The sequence below is a fragment of the Amblyomma maculatum genome, chromosome 11 (assembly GCF_055883805.1).
Source record: "Amblyomma maculatum isolate TAMU_Amacu chromosome 11, ASM5588380v1, whole genome shotgun sequence".
Classification (NCBI taxonomy): Eukaryota; Metazoa; Arthropoda; class Arachnida; order Ixodida; family Ixodidae; genus Amblyomma; species Amblyomma maculatum.
The window spans coordinates 82,578,335-82,600,928 of record NC_139354.1 but is presented as its reverse complement, the minus strand read 5'-3'; the positions used below and the strand labels follow the sequence as shown (position 1 = coordinate 82,600,928).

At 45.5% G+C, this 22,594-nt stretch overlaps 1 protein-coding gene and 1 pseudogene across 1 annotated transcript in view; one reads left to right on the top strand and one right to left on the bottom strand.

The window, feature by feature from the left end:
- LOC146174274 (uncharacterized) overlaps nt 1–22,127 on the top strand; it is a 157,967-nt gene extending 135,840 nt beyond the window's left edge. Inside the window, exons 2-3 of the mRNA XM_084584939.1 lie at nt 9,349–9,738; nt 21,839–22,127. Coding sequence (XP_084441065.1) covers nt 9,349–9,738; nt 21,839–22,107 — 659 coding nt within the window. The 3' untranslated portion in view covers nt 22,108–22,127. The remainder of the gene's footprint in view (nt 1–9,348; nt 9,739–21,838) is intronic.
- LOC146174275 (uncharacterized) lies at nt 17,446–18,678 on the bottom strand (annotated as a pseudogene).
- Nucleotides 22,128–22,594: the final 467 nt, after the last annotated feature.

The window sequence follows — 22,594 nt, the reverse complement described above, 5'->3', positions numbered from 1 at the left end:
TCCCATAAGATATCCTTTATCCAATCTATTCGTCTTACGATGTCATTGTATACGTCTAATTAGAATCCCTGCTACGCTATAGGAACAGAGGCTGAGTAGGTTACCGATGAAGTTAAAATGTCATGGAAGTCTTTAGCGCGTCAGAATACAGCTAGCAGCTGTTCCCATAAGATATCCTTTATCCAATCCCTTTGTCTCACGATGTCATTGTATACGTCTAATTAGAATCCCTGCTACGCTATAGGAACAGAGGCTGAGTAGGTTACCGATGAAGTTAAAATGTCATGGAAGTCTTTAGCGCGTCAGAATACAGCTAGCAGCTGTTCCCATAAGATATCCTTTATCCAATCCCTTTGTCTCACGATGTCATTGTATACGTCTAATTAGAATCCCTGCTACGCTATAGGAACAGAGGCTGAGTAGGTTACCGATGAAGTTAAAATGTCATGGAAGTCTTTAGCGCGTCAGAATACAGCTAGCAGCTGTTCCCATAAGATATCCTTTATCCAATCCCTTTCTCTCACGATGTCATTGTATACGTCTAATTAGAATCCCTGCTACGCTATAGGAACAGAGGCTGAGTAGGTTACCGATGAAGTTAAAATGTCATGGAAGTCTTTAGCGCGTCAGAATACAGCTAGCAGCTGTTCCCATAAGATATCTTTTATCCAATCCCTTTGTCTCACGATGTCATTGTATACGTCTAAGTAGAATCCCTGCTACGCTATAGGAACAGAGGCTGAGTAGGTTACCGATGAAGTTAAAATGTCATGGAAGTCTTTAGCGCGTCACAATACAGCTAGCAGCTGTTCCCATAAGATATCTTTTATCCAATCCCTTTGTCTCACGATGTCATTGTATACGTCTAAGTAGAATCCCTGCTACGCTATAGGAACAGAGGCTGAGTAGGTTACCGATGAAGTTAAAATGTCATGGAAGTCTTTAGCGCGTCAGTATACAGCTAGCAGCTGTTCCCATAAGATATCCTTTATCCAATCCCTTTGTCTCACGATGTCATTGTATACGTCTAATTAGAATCCCTGCTATGCTATAGGAACAGAGGCTGAGTAGGTTACTGATGAAGTTAAAATGTCATGGAAGTCTTTAGCGCGTCAGAATACAGCCTGCAGCTGTTCCCATAAGATATCCTTTATCCAGTCCCTTTGTCTCACGATGTCATTGTATACGTCTAATTAGAATCCCTGCTACGCTATAGGAACAGAGGCTGAGTAGGTTACCGATGAAGTTAAAATGTCATGGAAGTCTTTAGCGCGTCAGAATACAGCTAGCAGCTGTTCCCATAAGATATCCTTTATCCAATCCCTTTGTCTCACGATGTCATTGTATACGTCTAATTAGAATCCCTGCTACGCTATAGGAACAGAGGCTGAGTAGGTTACCGATGAAGTTAAAATGTCATGGAAGTCTTTAGCGCGTCAGAATACAGCTAGCAGCTGTTCCCATAAGATATCCTTTATCCAATCTATTCGTCTTACGATGTCATTGTATACGTCTAATTAGAATCCCTGCTACGCTATAGGAACAGAGGCTGAGTAGGTTACCGATGAAGTTAAAATGTCATGGAAGTCTTTAGCGCGTCAGAATACAGCTAGCAGCTGTTCCCATAAGATATCCTTTATCCAATCCCTTTGTCTCACGATGTCATTGTATACGTCTAATTAGAATCCCTGCTACGCTATAGGAACAGAGGCTGAGTAGGTTACCGATGAAGTTAAAATGTCATGGAAGTCTTTAGCGCGTCAGAATACAGCTAGCAGCTGTTCCCATAAGATATCCTTTATCCAATCCCTTTGTCTCACGTTGTCATTGTATACGTCTAAATAGAATCCCTGCTACGCTATAGGAACAGAGGCCGAGTAGGTTACCGATGAAGTTAAAATGTCATGGAAGTCTTTAGCGCGTCAGAATACAGCTAGCAGCTGTTCCCATAAGATATCCTTTATCCAATCCCTTTGTCTCACGATGTCATTGTATACGTCTAATTAGAATCCCTGCTACGCTATAGCAACAGAGGCCGAGTAGGTTACCGATGAAGTTAAAATGTCATGGAAGTCTTTAGCGCGTCAGAATACAGCTAGCAGCTGTTCCTATAAGATATCCTTTATCCAGTCCCTTTGTCTCACGATGTCATTGTATACGTCTAATTAGAATCCCTGCTACGCTATAGGAACAGAGGCTGAGTAGGTTACCGATGAAGTTAAAATGTCATGGAAGTCTTTGGCGCGTCAGAATACAGCTAGCAGCTGTTCCCATAAGATATCCTTTATCCAATCCCTTTCTCTCACGATGTCATTGTATACGTCTAATTAGAATCCCTGCTACGCTATAGGAACAGAGGCTGAGTAGGTTACCGATGAAGTTAAAATGTCATGGAAGTCTTTAGCGCGTCAGAATACAGCTAGCAGCTGTTCCCATAAGATATCTTTTATCCAATCCCTTTGTCTCACGATGTCATTGTATACGTCTAAGTAGAATCCCTGCTACGCTATAGGAACAGAGGCTGAGTAGGTTACCGATGAAGTTAAAATGTCATGGAAGTCTTTAGCGCGTCAGTATACAGCTAGCAGCTGTTCCCATAAGATATCCTTTATCCAATCCCTTTGTCTCACGATGTCATTGTATACGTCTAATTAGAATCCCTGCTACGCTATAGGAACAGAGGCTGAGTAGGTTACCGATGAAGTTAAAATGTCATGGAAGTCTTTAGCGCGTCAGAATACAGCCTGCAGCTGTTCCCATAAGATATCCTTTATCCAGTCCCTTTGTCTCACGATGTCATTGTATACGTCTAATTAGAATCCCTGCTACGCTATAGGAACAGAGGCTGAGTAGGTTACCGATGAAGTTAAAATGTCATGGAAGTCTTTAGCGCGTCAGAATACAGCTAGCAGCTGTTCCCATAAGATATCCTTTATCCAATCCCTTTGTCTCACGATGTCATTGTATACGTCTAATTAGAATCCCTGCTACGCTATAGGAACAGAGGCTGAGTAGGTTACCGATGAAGTTAAAATGTCATGGAAGTCTTTAGCGCGTCAGAATACAGCTAGCAGCTGTTCCCATAAGATATCCTTTATCCAATATATTTGTCTTACGATGTCATTGTATACGTCTAATTAGAATCCCTGCTACGCTATAGGAACAGAGGCTGAGTAGGTTACCGATGAAGTTAAAATGTCATGGAAGTCTTTAGCGCGTCAGAATACAGCTAGCAGCTGTTCCCATAAGATATCCTTTATCCAATCCCTTTGTCTCACGATGTCATTGTATACGTCTAATTAGAATCCCTGCTACGCTATAGGAACAGAGGCTGAGTAGGTTACCGATGAAGTTAAAATGTCATGGAAGTCTTTAGCGCGTCAGAATACAGCTAGCAGCTGTTCCCATAAGATATCCTTTATCCAACCCTTTGTCTCACGATGTCATTGTACACGTACGTCTAATTAGAATCCCTGCTACGTTATAGGAAGGTAGGCTGAGTAGGTTAAAAACAAATTGGTTTACTGTTTTCAAATAGGATTTTTTTTTTTTACAAAGTAATGACTCGTGGTCAAGTGCGTCTGTGCGTTCCACGGCGTCGTCAATTAACTCTGCGGGATTTTCTGTTTAGTTTTAACGCATCGAAGTTCTGCTCAATACCCGTAAATGCCAGATGGTTCGGAAGATTTATTCAAAACGAATTGTCTGAATGTATGGAATACTGTTATTGGAAAGATTTACATGGCTGCTGTTAAAGTGAAGGTGCTATTGGTACTTAGTAGGTTTTCTATAAAGGCAAGTAGTTAGTTCTTCGCCGTTAAAGGAAACCGTCTCATCAAGTAAACTAATAGCTGAAAGAATGGAAATTATTAAAATCTTCAATGAACGCAAGAAGTTCCTCGCTGTGTTGCCAGATTCTCAATATATCATAAAAATGGCGTCTGCAAACGAACGTTTTCAACAGAATATTAACGAATTCTTTTCAAGGCACCCATGAAGATAATGGCATAATTAGGACGTATTTTGGCACTTATTGAAGTACCGCTAAACTGAACGTAGTTGTTTTTATTAAACTAGAAATTGTTATTCTCAAGTATATGTCTCAGGGGGGTATAAAATAGAACTATCAACTGGTCTATAAGCTAGGGCAGTGCTCATCATAGGCATTCATTTCTCACTGAATATCATCACAATGCGATGTTTTTTATACAGAGAAGTGATCTTTGAGGCAAAAGAAGCGAGCCCTGTGAGTTATTAAGGTCCTTGATATCAGTTAGGAAATGAGTGGTATCCTTTATAAAAGAAAATTTGTTAGGAATGTTGTTAATGAGCGAGTCTTCAGCCATAAGAAAAATTTACCGATAATAGGATTGAGAGGAACCAGCGAGTGTCGTATTTTATCTGTAACTTTGCCAGATTTCAACAGACCGTCTAGGATGTGAATTACTTCTGATTTGTATTGCGATGGCGAGTCAGAATAAAGAGGTTTCTAAAACGTGTCCTCATTTAGTTGTCTCAGGGCCTCAGTAATGTAATCGAAGTGTTCATAACAACTATGGCATCCCCTCGTCTGCCGGCCTTGAAATAATATTGATGGATGGTATTTTTATTGAGAAAGCAATACTACTCTAGATTTCAAGCCTTCAGCGTACCGCAGCGATAGCCACGTACGTCCTGACCACGTTACGCTGTGACGTCACACCCCACGTGACACTAGTTTGAGAGCTGGGCTACCAACTCAAGCGGTCGGCGTAGCGCGGCGGTAGCCACGTCTTACCCATGTGATGCTGTAACGTCACACCCCACGTGACACAAATGAGAGAGATGGGCTCCCAACTCAAGCGGTCGGCGTGGCGCTGTCGGAGCCGCGGCTCAGTTGGCAGGAGCTGCCAACTTGGGTCTCTCGTTTCAAATGGGATGGTTATGTCAGAATCAGCCTGCTAGGACCCTAGCATTCACGTTACCCCTATAGGCCACTAAGGCACGTTCATACGGCTTGGTTAAAGCGGGGCTTTATATGTTAGCTGAAAAAGAAGAAAAAGAGACGAAGAAGAACGCTCGGTCACCCGCAGCTAATGCTTTCGCTCAATATTTGGTTCAGCAGCGTTAAACTCGTCATTTTTTTTTTCATTCCTGCCGATTCATCAGATGAATAATTGTACCGGAAAGGAAATTTATATTTATATGCCCATAGCATGTCCTGCTACATCGTTGTTGTATACATGCCTAGAGATTTATTACGCTACACAGGAGGACTCGTGTTTTGATGAGGGCAATGCATTTTCCTTATCATTGGTAACGGCACTGTCATGGAAATACTCTCGGAGTCTCAGGCTGCGTGCAAAATTATCTAGGTATTTTACAAGAGTAAATTCGTTATATCCACTAGAGAGAGATGGTTCCTGATGTTACTTTCTTGGGCGGAGGAGCCACAGGTCGGGGAGAGGCTGACGTTGAGGGTTCAAGGTTACTGGTTGGAAGTCTAGGCTATTATGAGAGGGGTCTTCCAGTTGGGTAGACGGAAGGCTACTGGCTAACACTATTGTACCAAGATGTGGTCACGGAAGCAGGCTTCGGTTGCATGTACAGCATTCCGATGTGGCTGCATAGGATAGCAACACCCTTGAACCTACAGTACAAACCGTCGGCAGAAAGAATACGGCTGGTAGGCAGCCATTCCAGTCATTGGTACAAGGCAAGCCTTGACTATTGGCAGTACTCCCTCAGAAGCCTGTTCAAAAGGCAAGCCCGTGTATTGCAGGGGTACACCAGAGTTTCACTACATTTTCGACAGGGGCGCTTTTCTGATGTTCGTGAGATTAGACTTAAGTAAATTCGCTTGATCTCCTGTCGTTTCTTTGTAATAGGTCAAACAGGCTCAGGTACTTTTCGAAGGTGGTACGGCTCGTGCTCGTGGTGAGGTCGTTATTTCCAACGTGCAGGATCAAGGTCTTCGTTGCTGGCGGAACAAAGTCCAATAGGGCACAGACTTCGCTGATTACGGCACCGCACTGGTACACAAACGCAGGCGTCCCTACTTGCTGTGGGTCAAAGTGCTCGCGGACATATCTCATTTGGGACTCGCCTATCACTACAGTAGTCGTTGGGGAAACGGGAAATTTCTAGTCGACGGTCTTCACCAACGTCTTCCCTGAACCCTTCGTGAAATACAGTGAAAAAGATTTTTGCGCTTAGTTGAGAACACGTTCGGAAAACGTCAGATGTCGTAAAGGAAACGAGAATGTATTTGATGTCTCGGCGCGGGACCGGCCTTCATCGGAAGAAGCTAGGTTACAGGCAGTGTCCTATATTTGTACGCTACGTCTATTAGTATCAGTACTGATGACGCTGACCACGTAATAATAACCAAAACTAAAATAAGTAACACTCATGCAGTCACACATGCGTCATGATGCAGATTGCAACCGATTTAAAATAACAAGAAAACAATAACACGTGGTGGCGTGGCATTGTTGAGAATCCTACGGAGCCCAAGCTTGCGCAAACGTATATAACCAATCATCGAAATAGTAAAAATAAAAAGGCACGTGGCTAAGCTGTGGACAGTGAGGTAGTCACGACGCGTACATGTTAAAAAAGGGAGATATCACTGAGTGATAATGATACTACTCATCTCCCTGATGATCTTCCGAAGTTGCAGAAATAGTTTTGTTTAGATAGATAGCTTAGCTTTGCTACCCTTTGGTTAATACCTGACGACACAGCATTAAACTCGTGAATTAAAAATGATCATCTGACTTCACGATCGTGGTGTGATCCAAATCCAGATTTAAATATAGTGATCTTTAGTTGACGAAATGAATGACCTTGCATTCTTGCATGCTTGCACAATAGTAGCTTGGGTATGCTTGTACTGTGTGCCTTGTGATTGTTAAAACGTAATCTAAAAGACGTCGCAGTTTGCCACATATACTGGAGCTGTCAGAAGGAACATTGAAGTAGGTATATTACAATGGCAGTGTCCCAGGTTACGTTGTCCTTAATTTTTATACGGTATTTGGAAGCCGTGCTAACCGCTACTTTTTCCGCGGTCATTTGGAAACAACTGATTTTACAGCGAGCTTTATTGCATGGTGTACAGCCAGTAAAATCAGTAAGGTATATATATATATATATATATATATATATATATATATATATATATATATTGTTACGGACGACATCAAGGAAGAAAAAGCTGGCAGTGGCGCGGACAGAAGTGCTCGCGCTAGGCCCGGCAACATTTTCATTAAACGTCATCTACTGTCATCGACCATCTCTCTGTCCTCTGTTCTCCTGTTTTCATCGGCTTGCCGTATCGTAACATTTATTTGGAGGTGCTGGTACTTCATCATCACCCCCCTCCCCCCCCCCCCATCCTGATCCGGAGCATCAGCGCCCTGCGACTTCTTGCGCCATCGGCGAAAGGTTAGGAGGCACTGCATGGCTGTTGCCCAGCCTGCCGGACCCAGCAAGACCTTGCCGTTCCTCCGCCCCGTCCCCCCCGCCCCGACCACAAGAGACGACGAAGGAGAGACTGACCCGAGACGCCACACATGACCACAAGACACAAGGAGAGACCCGAATGACCTAATGTGACCCCACTTACCTGTTGTGCCGACCAAGGACCCTACGACCCAAGACATCGCTACACTTCAAGACATTCTCCCCTGCCCATGCCATGCGGTGCGTGCCTTGGCCTCCGCCATCGAGTCGTGTCAACGTGTGGCCCGAGAGTGTCCTGCCAAGGTTCATCGCGAATCATTGTGCCGGCAAGCAATTCTATTCTTCCTCTCCTTTTTCAAGCATCTAGACACGCCCATCATCATGCCATGGAATTATCAACATTGTGCATTTCCTCGTCCACGATCGGGACGATCGCTCGGTGGCCCCGGGTCATGTTACGGACGACATCAAGGAAGAAAAAGCGGGCAGTGGCGCGGACAGGAGCGCTCGCGCTAGGCCCGGCAACATTTTCATTAAACGTCATCTCACTAGTCATCGACCATCTCTCTGTCCTCTGTTCTCCTGTTTTCAACGGCTTGCCGTCTCGTAACAATATATTTATAGTCTTGAAGCCATAGGTAGGGTTCTAGCACAGTTTTTGCCCTCGCTCTTGATCACGTTCTACGTGACGCTGACGGTAACAAATGACGTTCCACGTCCGCCGCTATGGTTGATGGTGGCGCTGGTGAACACTCTCAAGGTTCGTATACAGACAACATAAATACCCAAGCAAGCAGCAGGGGGGACAGCGGCCGATGTAGCTCAGTTGGAAGAGCACCGGACGCGATATTCGGAGATCGTGGGTTCGGTTCCCACCATCGGCACGTTGTTTTTTCTTCTACTTTGGTTTTAATTATCTTTCCCCTAAACAGATTACATTACTAATTTCTGTGATTATCCAAGTAAACAGTAAAAAAAAGGCATAAATACCATTCCCAACGCTTTCCTTGGCCTCGCCGCTTCTTTCCTTCATATATATATATATATATATATATATATATATAAAGTGAAAAATTGCTTCATACTGTTTCCAAGTTTATTTGCAGTCGACGCTAGGCAGGGCTCCTGCCGAAACGTCGACTACAAATAAACTTGGAAACAGTATGAAGGAATTTTTCACTCGTATGTTACCTCTAGCAACCAAGTACGTATATATATATGTGTGTGTGTGTGTGTGTGTGTGTGTGTGTGTGTGTGTGTGTGTGTGTGTGTGTGTGTGTGTGTGTGTGTGTGTGTGTGTGTGTGTGTGTGTGTGTGTGTGTGTGTGTGTGTGTGTGTGTGTGTGTGTGTGTGTGTGTGTGTGTGTGTGTGTGTGTGTGTGTGTGTGTGTGTGTGTGTGTGTGTGTGTGTGTGTGTGTGTGTGTGTGTGTGTGTGTGTGTGTGTGTGTGTGTGTGTGTGTGTGTGTGTGTGTGTGTGTGTGTGTGTGTGTGTGTGTGTGTGTGTGTGTGTGTGTGTGTGTGTGTGTGTGTGTGTGTGTGTGTGTGTGTGTGTGTGTGTGTGTGTGTGTGTGTGTGTGTGTGTGTGTGTGTGTGTGTGTGTGTGTGTGTGTGTGTGTGTGTGTGTGTGTGTGTGTGTGTGTGTGTGTGTGTGTGTGTGTGTGTGTTTGCGTGCGTGCGTGCGTGCGTGTATATGCAGTGTTCGGACAAAGGGGATTACTTCGTGTGCTCTTGTTGAAAACTGAAACCTCTCCCTTCTTTCAGATTCATTTTTCTTACATGTCTACAGAACCGGTTTTTGGCAAAAAAAGATACATTTTTATTGTGACCTCATTGATACTTGATTGGTTTTTTCTGTTATCTCTCATTTGCTTCCACTGTCATTTCCTTCCTTTTACTGCCTAGGTGGACCAGATGACAGCCGAGTGTTGAAAACACTTTGGAGAGCCGTGTTCCCTCAAGATAACATTTTAGACCTGCCGGACAGATACTTCGCCATTCGTAACCCATTCAACGAATCTGACACGCAATTCAGGTTCAACCTAACAGGAGGAAAGATGTCCATGCAGTACGTCAGCGTGGCAAACGAAAAGGAGCTCTGCAAATTTGATCCTTTTCCGCCTCCTTCGGCCGTGTGCAGGTTTTCCATCCTTGGCGTATTCGCTACATACGAAGGCAAACTTTCTTACGGAAGACATGTCAAGGACAGCTTTACAATCAACATTACAATAGAAAAATATTATGAAAGTAACCCTGTGGATATATCAGGGTACTTCAACATCATCGGTGATACAGGTATGCTACCTACACTACTGCCAAACAACAAATATTCAGAAACCTTTTACAGGGACAAATTAGAGCTTCCGCGAAGGCAGCATAAATGTAGGTGATATAAAATCAATGCGTATTAGCAAATAGTTGCCTACTTTCCTTTGTGTGTTTAACTGAGCGTTTCAGGGAATAGCACTTAATTGGTCGGCTTTCCTCTCAATGTTCCCTCAAAAAGCGCTGCAGATGGTGTCATTACGATTATAGGGACGTTAATCTGGTTTTATTAATGGACTGGTACAGAAACGCAGGCGTCCCTACTTGCTGTGGGTCAAAGTGCTCGCGGACATATCTCATAGCAGAACTTTTAGTTTGTACAGTGCGTTTTTTTATCCCATGCACTCAAGGAAAATGTCCTCCGCATTTTTTCAGTGTCTTTATTTTTTCCTCATTGGTATACCTCACACCAGAGATCTTTCCACAAAGAAGTCAGCTGAATGGGCCACAAACAAGCTAAGCTACGACAATAGTGCCATTATTTTAACCTAAACCAGCTGCACTAGTGTTTAAAAACACCACTGGAGGTATTGGAGATTTGCTACACCGGTGTATCTGGTGTAGAGTAAAAAAATGGGCCAAATAAATAGCCGATATGGCGAGCATTCTTGGCGATATAGCTGTCTAGCTCAGAGAAAACGCAAGCCAACACGAAGCAAGCCCGCCCATCACCTAAACTGAAGGTTACGTACGCTTTGCAGTTTAGGTGGACGGTGGGTTCACTCCGTGTTGGCTCATCGCTCTTCTGAGCCATATGGTTCTATCGACACGAACGCTTGTCTTCTTGGCTCATTCGTGCTGCTGCTTTAAGGAAATATAAAATTGCACCTAAACTATTATGCTCCAGAGCGTTTTGCTTATGACTTTAATTAGGTGCACATTGGAAAAATGATCCTCAAGAATAGAGTGTTGTTAACTTCTTCAAAATGCAGAAATAAAATATCATAATTAAGAACTGGATCGAATAGCGGAGGACCTCGCAAGAAAACAAAAAAAAAAGAAATACAGGATAGAGAAAAGTTGAACCCTCACTTCAGTTCTCCCCTTTATTGTAAACTTTCAAAATTACAGGAAAAAACTACATAAATGTGAGAAAAAGCCTGCACCCAACTAGAGGTTATCTCAGGCAAGTTCTCCCAGTGAAATTGTCAGATGTGTGGACCTTATTCCGCTTTGAGCAATCATCAAGACTGTAAAAAGGCAGAAAAGGTTTTGGATATGGCGCAAGTGAGAGTGTAACTAAATTCAGCAAATAATAAATCGATATTTTGGCGTCTACTCCTTAATAGGAAGCCATAAGCACTTCTGTAGAATGACAACATGCATTCAGTCTTATATTTATTTTTATATATTTAGTTTATTTACTGCAACACATTCTAGTGTCTGGGGTTGATAAGGTACTTTGGATTATATTTAGGAGATTCCCATAAGAATTGAAGGTGCGGTAGTTCTTTATATTCGAGTGAAAGTTGCCCGTTATTTGATAATTTTGAATTTTGGCCATAATCAAAATAATATGCAGAAATAACAAGCAAATCTATAGCTTCCAATTTTCGCAGAGATAAAGAAGTAGGCCTGAATAATATAGACAAAAATTTTAGTGGAACACCTTAAAGAGTCATGCCAGAATTTAGGCCTGAATACTGACAAGTTTCAAAAGCAGCGCTTTGTTTTATACTTCCTCTTATAATTTTAAACTTTATACTGCAACATTTTTTCAGCCCGTAATATATCTGATAAACTGAAGATTCCTGATAGTCATTGGAATACAGTCCTCCATATGTCATCTGGATCATGAACTAGACACAAAGGCACAATCATACGGCGTGGTTAAAGTGGAGCTCTATATATACCTTGCCTGTCCTTGTGTCGCGTGGCTACTTCCGGCTATACGCTAACCTGTTTGTGTGAGATAGCACGGGTACGAATTAAACGGTTAACTGGTAAGCGAATAGCAAAGCACGTGTATACGCGAACGGCGATCCCCAAGAAATGCGGGCAAACTGAAGCCACTAAAGCGTTCGCGCCACATGCTCAAAGCGAAGTCCTAAATTTTAGTTTTCAAGGCGTGATTGCTAATTATTCAGCTCCCAAACGCAGCCACACGCTGCCGTATGTGAACACATTAGGTAACGCTTTCATTTTAACAAAATACAGCGCTGACAGTACTGCTGATGCCAAGACAGCCAACCCGTTCTCTGTACCTATGTATGGACGAAATCCAATTTGAGTGGAATGATAAAAACCGTTCCAGCCACCAAGAAAGTCGTGTAGCCAGCATTTTCTCTGCAAGCTTGCACAGCGTTGATGTTAATGAGATTGGTCGCAAGTTAGCGAGGTCTGTTGTGGGCTTTCCTGATTTGGGAATAGGGATCACCACAGTGGTTTTGCAGCTCTCAGGTACGACACCATGCGGCCATACATTGTTTATAGTGTCTAGTAGTTGAGGGAGTGCAACGGCACTCAGGTTGTTGTGAACCTCATACTGAACTTTGTCCGGGCCGGGCGCTGTTTTTCGTTTCGCCTCATCAATTGCGGCCAGTAGCTCAGGCATAGAAAAGAGACTCGCAATTCCATCTGCTTCAGGAGCAGATGGGATTGTGTATGCATCTGAACGGATACCTGCCAAATTAAAATTTGGCAGCTGAAGGAGGCAGTGAATCATATTTTGAGAAAAATGTTCGTGCTGCTTCTTTTGAGAAATTATCCGGCGACAAATTAGCTGCAAAGCATGCCGTTACTGCTGCGTCAGCAGAACGGCGACCATGTTCTAGTGCACGAAACGTTCGCCAGAGTTAGGCGTTTGAGAATTTAGCTGAACATTGTTCGCACCATGCATGCCACTGGCATCGCGAGAGATCGCGTGCATATCTCCGAGCATTAGCAGTAAGATAATACAGTCGAGTACGTGCCTGCGTCGAAGTAGGGTCTCGCCTTACAGCCAGTTAGGCTTGACGGCAGGCAGCCCAGAAGTTAAACAGGCCGAGATCTGGTGCCGGTTGACCAGCATCAATCCAGGTAGTAGTCATAGTGCTATTTAGAGCACTTTGTATGCACTCAACAAGAAGTGACGACGAATCTGAAGACAGACTATCGAGACGTGAGTGAAAGTTGTCCCAGTTGATCGCAGAACATTTGCGGCTTAAAGGGTAGAGACGTGAGTTATGGAGACCGGTAATGATAGCGTGATGATCACTTCCGCACCAGTCTGGCTCCATGTGCCACGAGGGAGTTCCCACGCACGACCACTACGTCAAGTCCGGAGCATAGGCAGCATTACATATCTGAGGCACAGGCCGCATTGCTGTCTCAGTGTGACTGAACAGTGCAAACAGGGCATCAGTGGAGGCGTCCCGCGCAAAGCTACCACAAGGGCTTGCAGTAGGATACATCCAATTCGGGTTAGGGGCATTGAAGTCGCCTCCGACAAAAATCGGACACCCGGGGTATTGCCGACGGACACAATAACCAGCCAAGATTAATACGAGAAGGGGAGCCTCCGGCTGCTTTAATGTAATAGAAACAATTACAACGGTTCCTTTCGGAAATTTCACAGCAACTGCTACAACCTCTTGATATGAAGTGCACCAGGTTTCGAGAGAAAGGCAAAGATGAGGAAACGGCGTTTGAAAATACACCGCCGCCCTTCCCGGGGGCGTGTATTGCCAAACCATATCCCGTAGGCGCACTGGAGCAGACGACGCTCTCAGCGAGTTAAACGGCGATTGTTGCTGAAAGGTCTCTGGGAACGCAACCTAAAGGTAACATAACTCACTGTAAAAGCGATTGTTATGTGTCTGAACGCAACCTAATGGTAACATACACTCACTGACGCAGGAAATCATAATGGGAAATGTGATTGCTTAGTGATACTGTTGTCAGGACGATTGTTGCTGAAAGTCTTTCTAAACGCAACCCAAAGGTAACATACACTCACTGAAGGCAGGATATAATTGTGGTGAAGGCAACTGAAAAAAAAAATATTCGGAAACAAAATCGCAACACAGGAGTTGAACATATGCTTAAGTGACATCAGTGCATAGATGGGTGATGTTGATCCATTGCGCTACAAATTTTTTTTATTGCCTGCTTAGACATACATCGCTACACAACAAAAGTGAAAGAACACATGTACATAGCGTTGGTATTGGCTAAAACTTCCAGCCAAACCTTGACTGATGTAAAGGGGCTAAAAACTCTTCATGTGCATAAGGGGCTCAATTCTCGATACCCATTCGGGCACCGGGCACACATTCTTGTGGGTTGCCACGAACACCGCAACGGATTCACAGAAGTACTGGCGTGCCGGCCTTGCATCAATATCGGCGTGTCGCGCTGCCATGCAGGCTTTCCATATACAGTGCAATCCCATCAGCATTACTGCGTCGAAAGGGACGCCTTCATCATTTTCCACTGCTAGGAAACGAATTCCTCGAGGGTCTAGTGGCAGGTCTTTTTTCAGTGTTCTTTGCAGTAAGTCCCAAACGAACACGCCACCCAAACACTCCAAGAAGACGTGCTCGATGGTTTCGGGCTTTCTGCATAAAAAACAATGCACACCCCAGGGAACGTACAGTCCCTTTTCCTCCATCCAGGTTTTTACCTCTAAGGTTCCGGTGTGCAGCCTAAAGAAAAAGAACTTTGCGCCTGGAGCCACATGCATTCTCTTTACTCGCTTTAAAACGTCGCTACCGGGATTGGCACTGTACATGGTGCGATACAGTGGCTCAGGAAAAACTACATCTGCAAGGTCCTTGTACAACTTTTTGCGCTTTACTACAGCTAAATAATCACGTGAGAATCTCGCACTTAAGAAATTACAGGCCGCCACGACTTCCTTGAGAAAACCAACAACACGGGCTGTTACAGATTCGGTAGAAACAACAAAATCGGGTAGAAGTTTGCTTAATCTGATCTGTAACACAGTGCGTAAAAAAGGGTCTTTCACGTCTCAAAGGAAGCAGAAACGATTAACTACCTGCCGCAGGTATAAATGCGACAAGCCAAGGCTTCCATTACCAACACTACGGAAGAGGTTTGTATGGCTTCTCCTCTCCCATACCGACCCCCACACAAATACAGCGAATATGCGGTGAAAATTTTGCCCATTAGCGCGCAAGCAGTGCAGAACACTTAGCACATACCACAATTTACTAACAAAAAACACATTGCACACAGTGCTGCGTGCGAACATGGACAAGTCCCAACCTTTCACCCTCTCCGTCCTATCCCTCATTTCCCCAACTTGATTCCGCCAGTAGGGCTCACTGTCGCGGCAAAACTTTAACGGAGCGCCTAGGTACTTCGCGGGTGTACTAAGCCATTGCATGTTGGCGAAAGTATCAGGGGTCTCTGGCCAAGTACCATGCCAAAATCCAAGGCACTTAGCCCAATTGACAGCACTTCCGCTGGCAGCACAGAAACGCTTCACATTATCCACAGTTTTCAAAATGCTCTCATAGTCAACGCAGAACACCGCAACGTCGTCGACATATGCAAGGAGTTTGACCTCGGCTAGCTGTAGTTTGAAGCCTTTGATATAGCAAGTCCCGATGATACTGAGGCAAAGAGGTTCTATGTACATATCAAGGAGTAGAGGCGAGAGGGGGCAAACCTGGCGCACAGATTGTTGCACCTCGATGCGCGCTCCCACCGACTTGTTGATTGTTAGCCGCGTCGTGCAACCACTGTACGCCATTTTGACACCCTCTGTGATGACTGTTCCAAAATTTACATGTTGCAAAATGGTAAACAGAATTTCATGTGGCACTCGATCGAACGCTTTCTCCAAATCGAGCTGGAGCATTGCGACGCGCATGTGTAGAGCATCGCAGCAATCCAGCACGCACCTCGCCGTGTGGATGTTTGTGAATATTGATAGGTCTCTGATACCGCACGTCTGATGTGGTCCAACTATATCCTTCATAACCGTTTGAAGTCTTTTAGCGAGTACTTCCATGTATATCTTATAATCAACATTGGTTAAGCTAATAGGACGATAGGCAGTTACTTGCCTTAATGCGGCTCGATCATCTGTTTTGGGGATCAGAACTGTATGAGTGGACAGGAATGAAGGCGGTAGACGCTTTCGTTCGTAAGCATCATCTAAAACTCGAACTAATATAGGCGCTAGTTCCTGCTTAAAAGCTTTTTAAAAATCGGCGCTTAATCCATCTGGCCCCGGGGATTTCCCTCGTGTTAAGTCGTCAATTGCCAACTCTATTTCATCGGCTGTAATCGGGCGCTCTAACCTCTCTTTTGAGTTGTCATCAGTTCTGGGCATCAAATTCAGGAATTCTGCCTTGAAGCTGTTTGAGTTGACCCCTCTACGCATGAATAAGGCTGTATAGAAAAGTGTGAAAGCGTGCTCGATGTCGTTTTTTCCTTTTACGATAACTCCGTCCTGCTCAATTTCAGAAATCATGTTCTTGCTGGCCCATTTGCGTTCCATTGCCAGGGTCCTTTTAGTTGGGGCCTCACCGGTTATCACTTTATCTGCTCTTGCTCGAACAAGCGCCCCGTGATAACGTTCGATATCTATCTCCTCCAGCTTCTGCTTGAGTTCACAGATGTCGGCCTTGAATGTGCCGGGGGCTATATTTTCTTCATTTATTAGCATTTGCAAGGTTTTCCGCAAATCTGCCTCATACTTATTCTTCGCATGCTTTATGGCACTGGCTCGTTCCAATGCCTTCATGTTTGTTATTTGTTTGAATGTTTCCCATTGCTCGCTTATCGCTGTGGCTGTGTCGTTCTCAATTTTTTCAAGCATAACTGACACCTGTTCTTTGAAAGCATCGTCATCCAAATTTTTCGCGTTCAATTTCCACAGATCCCATGTGAAGATTTCCTTTTTTGCCTTGTGTCTAATGTCAACCCTTACCAGGCAATGGTAACTGAATGAAACAGACTTCACGTGATACTCACCCCAAAGCGCAATCAGTTCGGCCGACACGTACACCCTATCTAGTCTGGCATGACTTGCTGCTTGAAAATGCGTGAAGCGAACGCACAGCTCGTTTCCTAGGGATTCCGCCACGTCTTCGAGCCCAAATTCGTCAGTTATTTTGCTCAAAACTGCCGTGCTGGCGTCTCTGCGCGGTGTAACACTCGCTTTATCACGCGCCGATAGCACGCAATTAAAGTCGCCCATCAGTACAAGTTTTCGGTCAACACTCATAAAATTTTTGAGACACTCAAAAAACTGTCGTCTTTCCTCGAGCACATTTGGAGCATACAAACATATCACCCGCCACTCTACTGAGCCAAAAGCAACATCGCATACAACCGTGCGCCCCGACATGTCCGTCCTCACTGCCTGGACATCCAGCCCCAAATGTCGCCGAACAAAGAGTGCACACCCCGCAGATCGCCCGACAGCATGACTAACACACGCGTAGTACATTGACGTGAAAGGGAGCACTATACTCTCGGTCTCATCGTCGCCTTCGATTTTAGTTTCCTGTACAGCAAGGATGTCTATATCTTGTTCCACTGCCAACCTATATAACTGCCGTTGTCTCCTCCTCGCTGTAAGCCCTCGAACATTGATTGTGGCGAGTCGCAAGGACCTATCTGGTAGCGCCATTATACCATGTAAATAGACCGAGAGTACGGTGCTTACCTTGGACGTCAGGTCCCGAGGCGCAGGATCCAGCGCACGGCAATTGCCTGCGCTTACATCCACGAAGCAGGTTGCGGCGGAGGTGGAGCCGGCGGCGTTGTTGCCGTCAACCTCCGCTTGGAAGCGTTGTTCGGCCGTAGGCGCAACGACGGCCGACACATGGGACCTGCCTTTGAAGGTGGTTCTCCGGTGACGTTCAGTCCAGGAGACGCTCCCTCTGGCTCGGCGACTTTGTGCGAGCGCTTAGTTGCCGAGACGGCGGCGTCTTTCTTGGAAGTGTCCATGGCCTCCTGCACCTTACTCACGCTTTCCACCGACAGCACAGTGTTGTCTTTTTCTTGCACCACGGCTGGCGTACTAGGCTCCTCTGTTGACACAAGTGCGTCTTCTTCAAGGTTTCGCGTTTCTTCCGCGACTGGGTTCCCTGATGCATGCTCGGCAGACGCCTTTTCGTCCTTAGCAATACTAGCCTCTACCCTTGCTGTTGCTTCAGCATCAGCCTCGTCCATTAGGAGGTCCGAATTATCGTCACTCCCCATGGGCCCTGCGACGCTGGCGTAGGTGCGCACGCACTCCGTCTCGTCGTGGCCAAAACGACGACACAGCACGCAGCGCGGTACCTTGCAGTCTCGACGAATATGACCGGTGCTCTGGCAGCGCAGGCAGAGTGGTGCCCTACCCGGCACTACCACAAGGGCCAGCTCACCGGTAATTCTCAGCTGATGTGGTATGTCCTCCGGCGTCACCCCCGCCTTGAGTTTCAGCGTCACGGTTCGTGTCGTCGAACCCTTGTCCGAAACACCGTTGACCCTCCAGCGTTCCTTCACCACTTCAGTCGTTCTTCCATATGCGAGCAAAGCTGCCCGTACGTCGTCGTCAGGTACGGTGGGAAGCAACTAGTGTAACTTCAACCGGATGTCTTGATTCGACGGGTCGATGAGTACGCAGCAATGAATATTCACTTGTACTTTGGCATTCTCGAGCAACCTCTTTGCACCTTCAGCACACTTGAACGTGACTGTCCAAACGTGATGCATTTGATACGCCCCCAAGGCCGAAACCTCGGGGAGCAGTTTTAAACGGGACAGCGTATCCCTGAAGTCTTCCACACGGTAGGGCCGGGCTCTCACATCAGCATGCATAAACACGGTATTCAAAACCAAACGCCCTGAAGGCAGACTAGCTAGAACAACACGGTACTCATCATTCGATGAAACCCTGTTACCGCGGCCAGAAACGGCCGCTGACACCGCTCCGTTGGAGCACATGATAAGCACGTCCGCTCGCTAGCGCGGCCGGAAGTGGAATCGTTGCGCTACAAAAACGTTGCGGAATTGCGCTACAAAAACGTTGGAGCAGCGGCTTTAAATGCGTTATTATTCGTTTTAGACAATATATACGCTACTTGTTGCCAGGTGGCGCTGCTCAGAGGAACCACGCGCCAAAGCGTCGTCTGCTCGAGTGCTCCTACGGGATATGGTTTGCTAATACGCTCCCGGGGGAGCAGGAGACACGTAGCCACTGAAGCCCGGATTGTTGGTAAGGCGTTTGTTTCCTGCAGAACATAGCCCATACCCGGAGCTCGTTAATTCGTAGTCAGGTCTTGAGCTCAGCCACCTTCGTGGAAATGCCTCTACAGTTCCACTGTAGCACACCAGGACGACCGGTATTCGCCATTTTCGGGTAATATAGTCCAAGCGTTGCAGTATCACGGACGTCTGGTTGGACAACTGGTTGACCATATAGCGGAGCAGCGATGCTGCTGAGTTATCCGTGGGCATTGTGGTACACTTGGTATAGGCAGCAAATGGCACAGTTGCGCGGGAAGAAGAAGACGATGCTGCGCCTTTGATAGAATTAGCTGTTAATTCCACAGCTCGTCGACGTCGAGCAAGCATTTAGCGGTGTTGCCGGAGCTTGGAGACCTCTGCTAAGAGATGAGTGATTTGCTCGTCTACTGCAGCCATATCGTCCTCCGGTAGTTGAGTACGTTTCTGCATTGGCTGTTGTCGACGGCGTTCCATGAGCACCGTATCGCTAGACTTCGTCTTAGCTGGAGGTGCATTCGAAGCTGGCTCAGGAAGCTCTGGCCACTCTTCGTCAACTCACTAGAGAGAAGCGAAGCAATTGGATGTCTGTAATGGTGCCATGTCTTGTATTGGCAAATGCTTAGTGTTCCGAAGACGAGCCTTCTGCGTCGCCTTTTGCTTCGTCGGACAACTTGGAGATGTTATCTCGTGGGCGTCCATTTTCAGAAGCCGCATCGGTACGTAACTTTTACTTCAGACAAACCTTCATCGGCATTAGCGAAAGGGCAAGCTTTGCGCATGTGCCCAGCCCGGAAACAGTTGTAACAGCAAACCACACTCGGTTTATATGGCCAAGGTCTTAACATGCAGCCATAGTAGTACAGACAGGCTGGAAGTGTCGAGGGCTTTGCAAGGTGACCATGCAAGAACACCCTTTTCCCATATGTCATACCTGGATGACGCGGGGCATGGGGCAGTGCAGCTCACGTTGAAGTGTGGCTTGATCCTCGTTTACGTCGACGTTGTAAAAGACGCAATGCTGCAAGCCGGAGCCTTCAACTAGATGCACCTGCACAGGCACTGAGATCTCACTTGTGATGGAAATACACCTGCGTTTGCATACGTTCCACCGCAGTGAGTGTCGGTAGCCACACAGCTATAGTGTTTGACTTCTTCCTGTCCGTGAAGCACCGAAAACCTCTGGTTCCGAGACAAGCGTCCAAGTTAGCCTGGAGAACCCTGTTCGGTATATCCGTCAGGCTTTTGTTAGCTAGAGATTTAATCGTCACTTTATAAGATGTCGATCCAGGTGTTGGCACAGCCTGGTTCTCGATCGTTAAACAAGATCGCTTTCCTTGACAGGCATCACTTGCCGAAGGCAAATTCGGTTGATGGTCTCCCGAAGGACGTTTGTGAGAGGTGCGGGGGCCTGTTGACAGGGATGATGGTGTCGATAAGTCCGTTGGAGAGCACGTCTCCTCCTGTCGCACTGTTGCATGCCCATCTTCGTTTCTTCGCTCATCAATACCCGCACCTGCACTGGAGGTTCAATCTAAGTATTCGGGCTCGTCGGCAGCAGGCCTTAACAATTGATCTTCCTTGGTTGATAAAAACACCTTTCCATGGCAGCATTAGATTTAGGGTCGTATAGAGGGCGTTGTCGTTGGTCTGCATGGCAGCATTACTAAGGAGTCGAGAAGATTCAAAAGCCGATACACAGTGTTTTACACATTCCGACAGGTTGCAAGTGTAACAACTGAGAAAAAAAAATTTTTTTTTGCTTAGCTCCTTAAAGATACCCTTCGCTGTTTTCGACTGCTCCCAAAGCGAGACCTTTCACAACAGAGAACTAAGTAGGAAGGAAATTCAGTTGGATACTGCAGTAGCAGCGATCCCTCAAGAATAATGAAGCATGAAGCTATAGATGCCGGAGGTACGCCAAACAGCATTAGGAGAAAAAGTACCGATTTTCTCCTCATTTTTCAAGGATTTACCTCCTATAGTAAAAAGGTAAAAACATTACCCTTGAATTTTTAGGTATGCATGAGGCATACACTTCCTTCGAAAGTTTCAGTCAGCGGAGATTCTGATGTGCCATCTTCGCCAAAATTAAGAAGGCTGCATGGACTGCTTCTGGGCTGTATGGAAGTAAATTTATACTACATGTGAAGAAATAAATCTTGAAGGGTTGAGGGGGCGCCGACCACAAAGATAATTGTCAAACACAAGACGTTTCAATTGGCCAATATCTGGAATCCCTGATGATTCAATCGCCGAAACATACGCTTAATCGCAATGCCGGTAATCTTCGCCCACGTGCACGAGATGCCTGGGACGAATATAGTGCAACGCACTGAAGCTTCGTGCTTTGAACTTTCCATGAAATGAACAGGGCTTCCATGTGGAAGCCGAAACGTCCTGATTTTTGACAATTACCTTTGTGGTCGGCGCCCCTTCATGAATTTATCCGACCAGACGAGTTTTCGTCAAACCTTTCATTTCAAGCTTTAAACCTGTGAAAACGAAAGGCCCGCGCCTGTTCTCACTTCATAATGATTTGTGATCCTCTTCGAACCTTTATTGCTTTTGCAGTAGAAGTTAAAGCAAAGCACGCAGCCTGGTTACTTTTGACAAAAACGGTACAATCAGAGGTTTGTGTCTCACTTTACCAATAATGTAGAAGGGTGCACGTATCAATAAAAACCCATATATATTGCGACAAAAACTAGTAATCAGTTCATGTGTCCGCATTTCCCCTGTTATGAAACTTAATTAGAGAGGCAAACCTGCGATGGAGAGAAAGAAAACTTATCGGAGAATTTCAGATTTTAATGCGGTGGTTGCCGAAATTTTTGGTGTTGCTTTTCTGTGTACTTGTTTTGTGCACTAAAGAGAACGTACACTTCTTTATTTCCAGCCAACGCCACATTACAGTTGATGGGCGTAGCAGTTACCGAATTTATCTCTCGTACGACGTCATTACCGCCATTTCAGAACTTTACGGTGTTTGAGAAATTCAATTACAACGATACGCTAATCAGCAAAGTGTGGAATGAGTTTGATGACTTCGTGTTCCGGAGATGCAAGCAAGATATGAGGCAACAGGCGGTTGAGGCCTACACAGTAAAAATGACAAATGCGGCGCAGGCTGTGGGGACATTCGACAGCACTTCCCTACTGAAATAAAAGAAAGCGTTCTATATGAATGATCTATACGTGTCATCTTCCGAATATAGGAATCACCTAGACGTGTCATGTTCTGAATAACCTTTAAAGATTACCATATGCCAATACGAAGGCAGTCTGATGTGCGGTAGTTACTCGGAGCAAGTAGCATCATAGTTTGTGACTCCTGTAGTGGCCGGGACTTTCGCGAAACGCAGTGTAGAATTCCTTTTTGCTGACAAGTTCAGCAGCTGCTACCATTTTCACTTAACGGGAAGAATTTCACATTGAACCAGCAATTGCTATTGTAGGACCTACATAGACCTGACAGCTCAAGGCACCGCGCCTGGCTTTCTCAGTTGTGACGTGAGTGAGGATCGCATGGCAGAGTGGCCTGCCCCACAAAAGTAATAATTACCATGGCGTCATTACAATAAACGTGGTTTTGTAATCGCAGGTGTAATAACCTTAAATATGCTCATATGGACAAATATATAAATAATGCTAC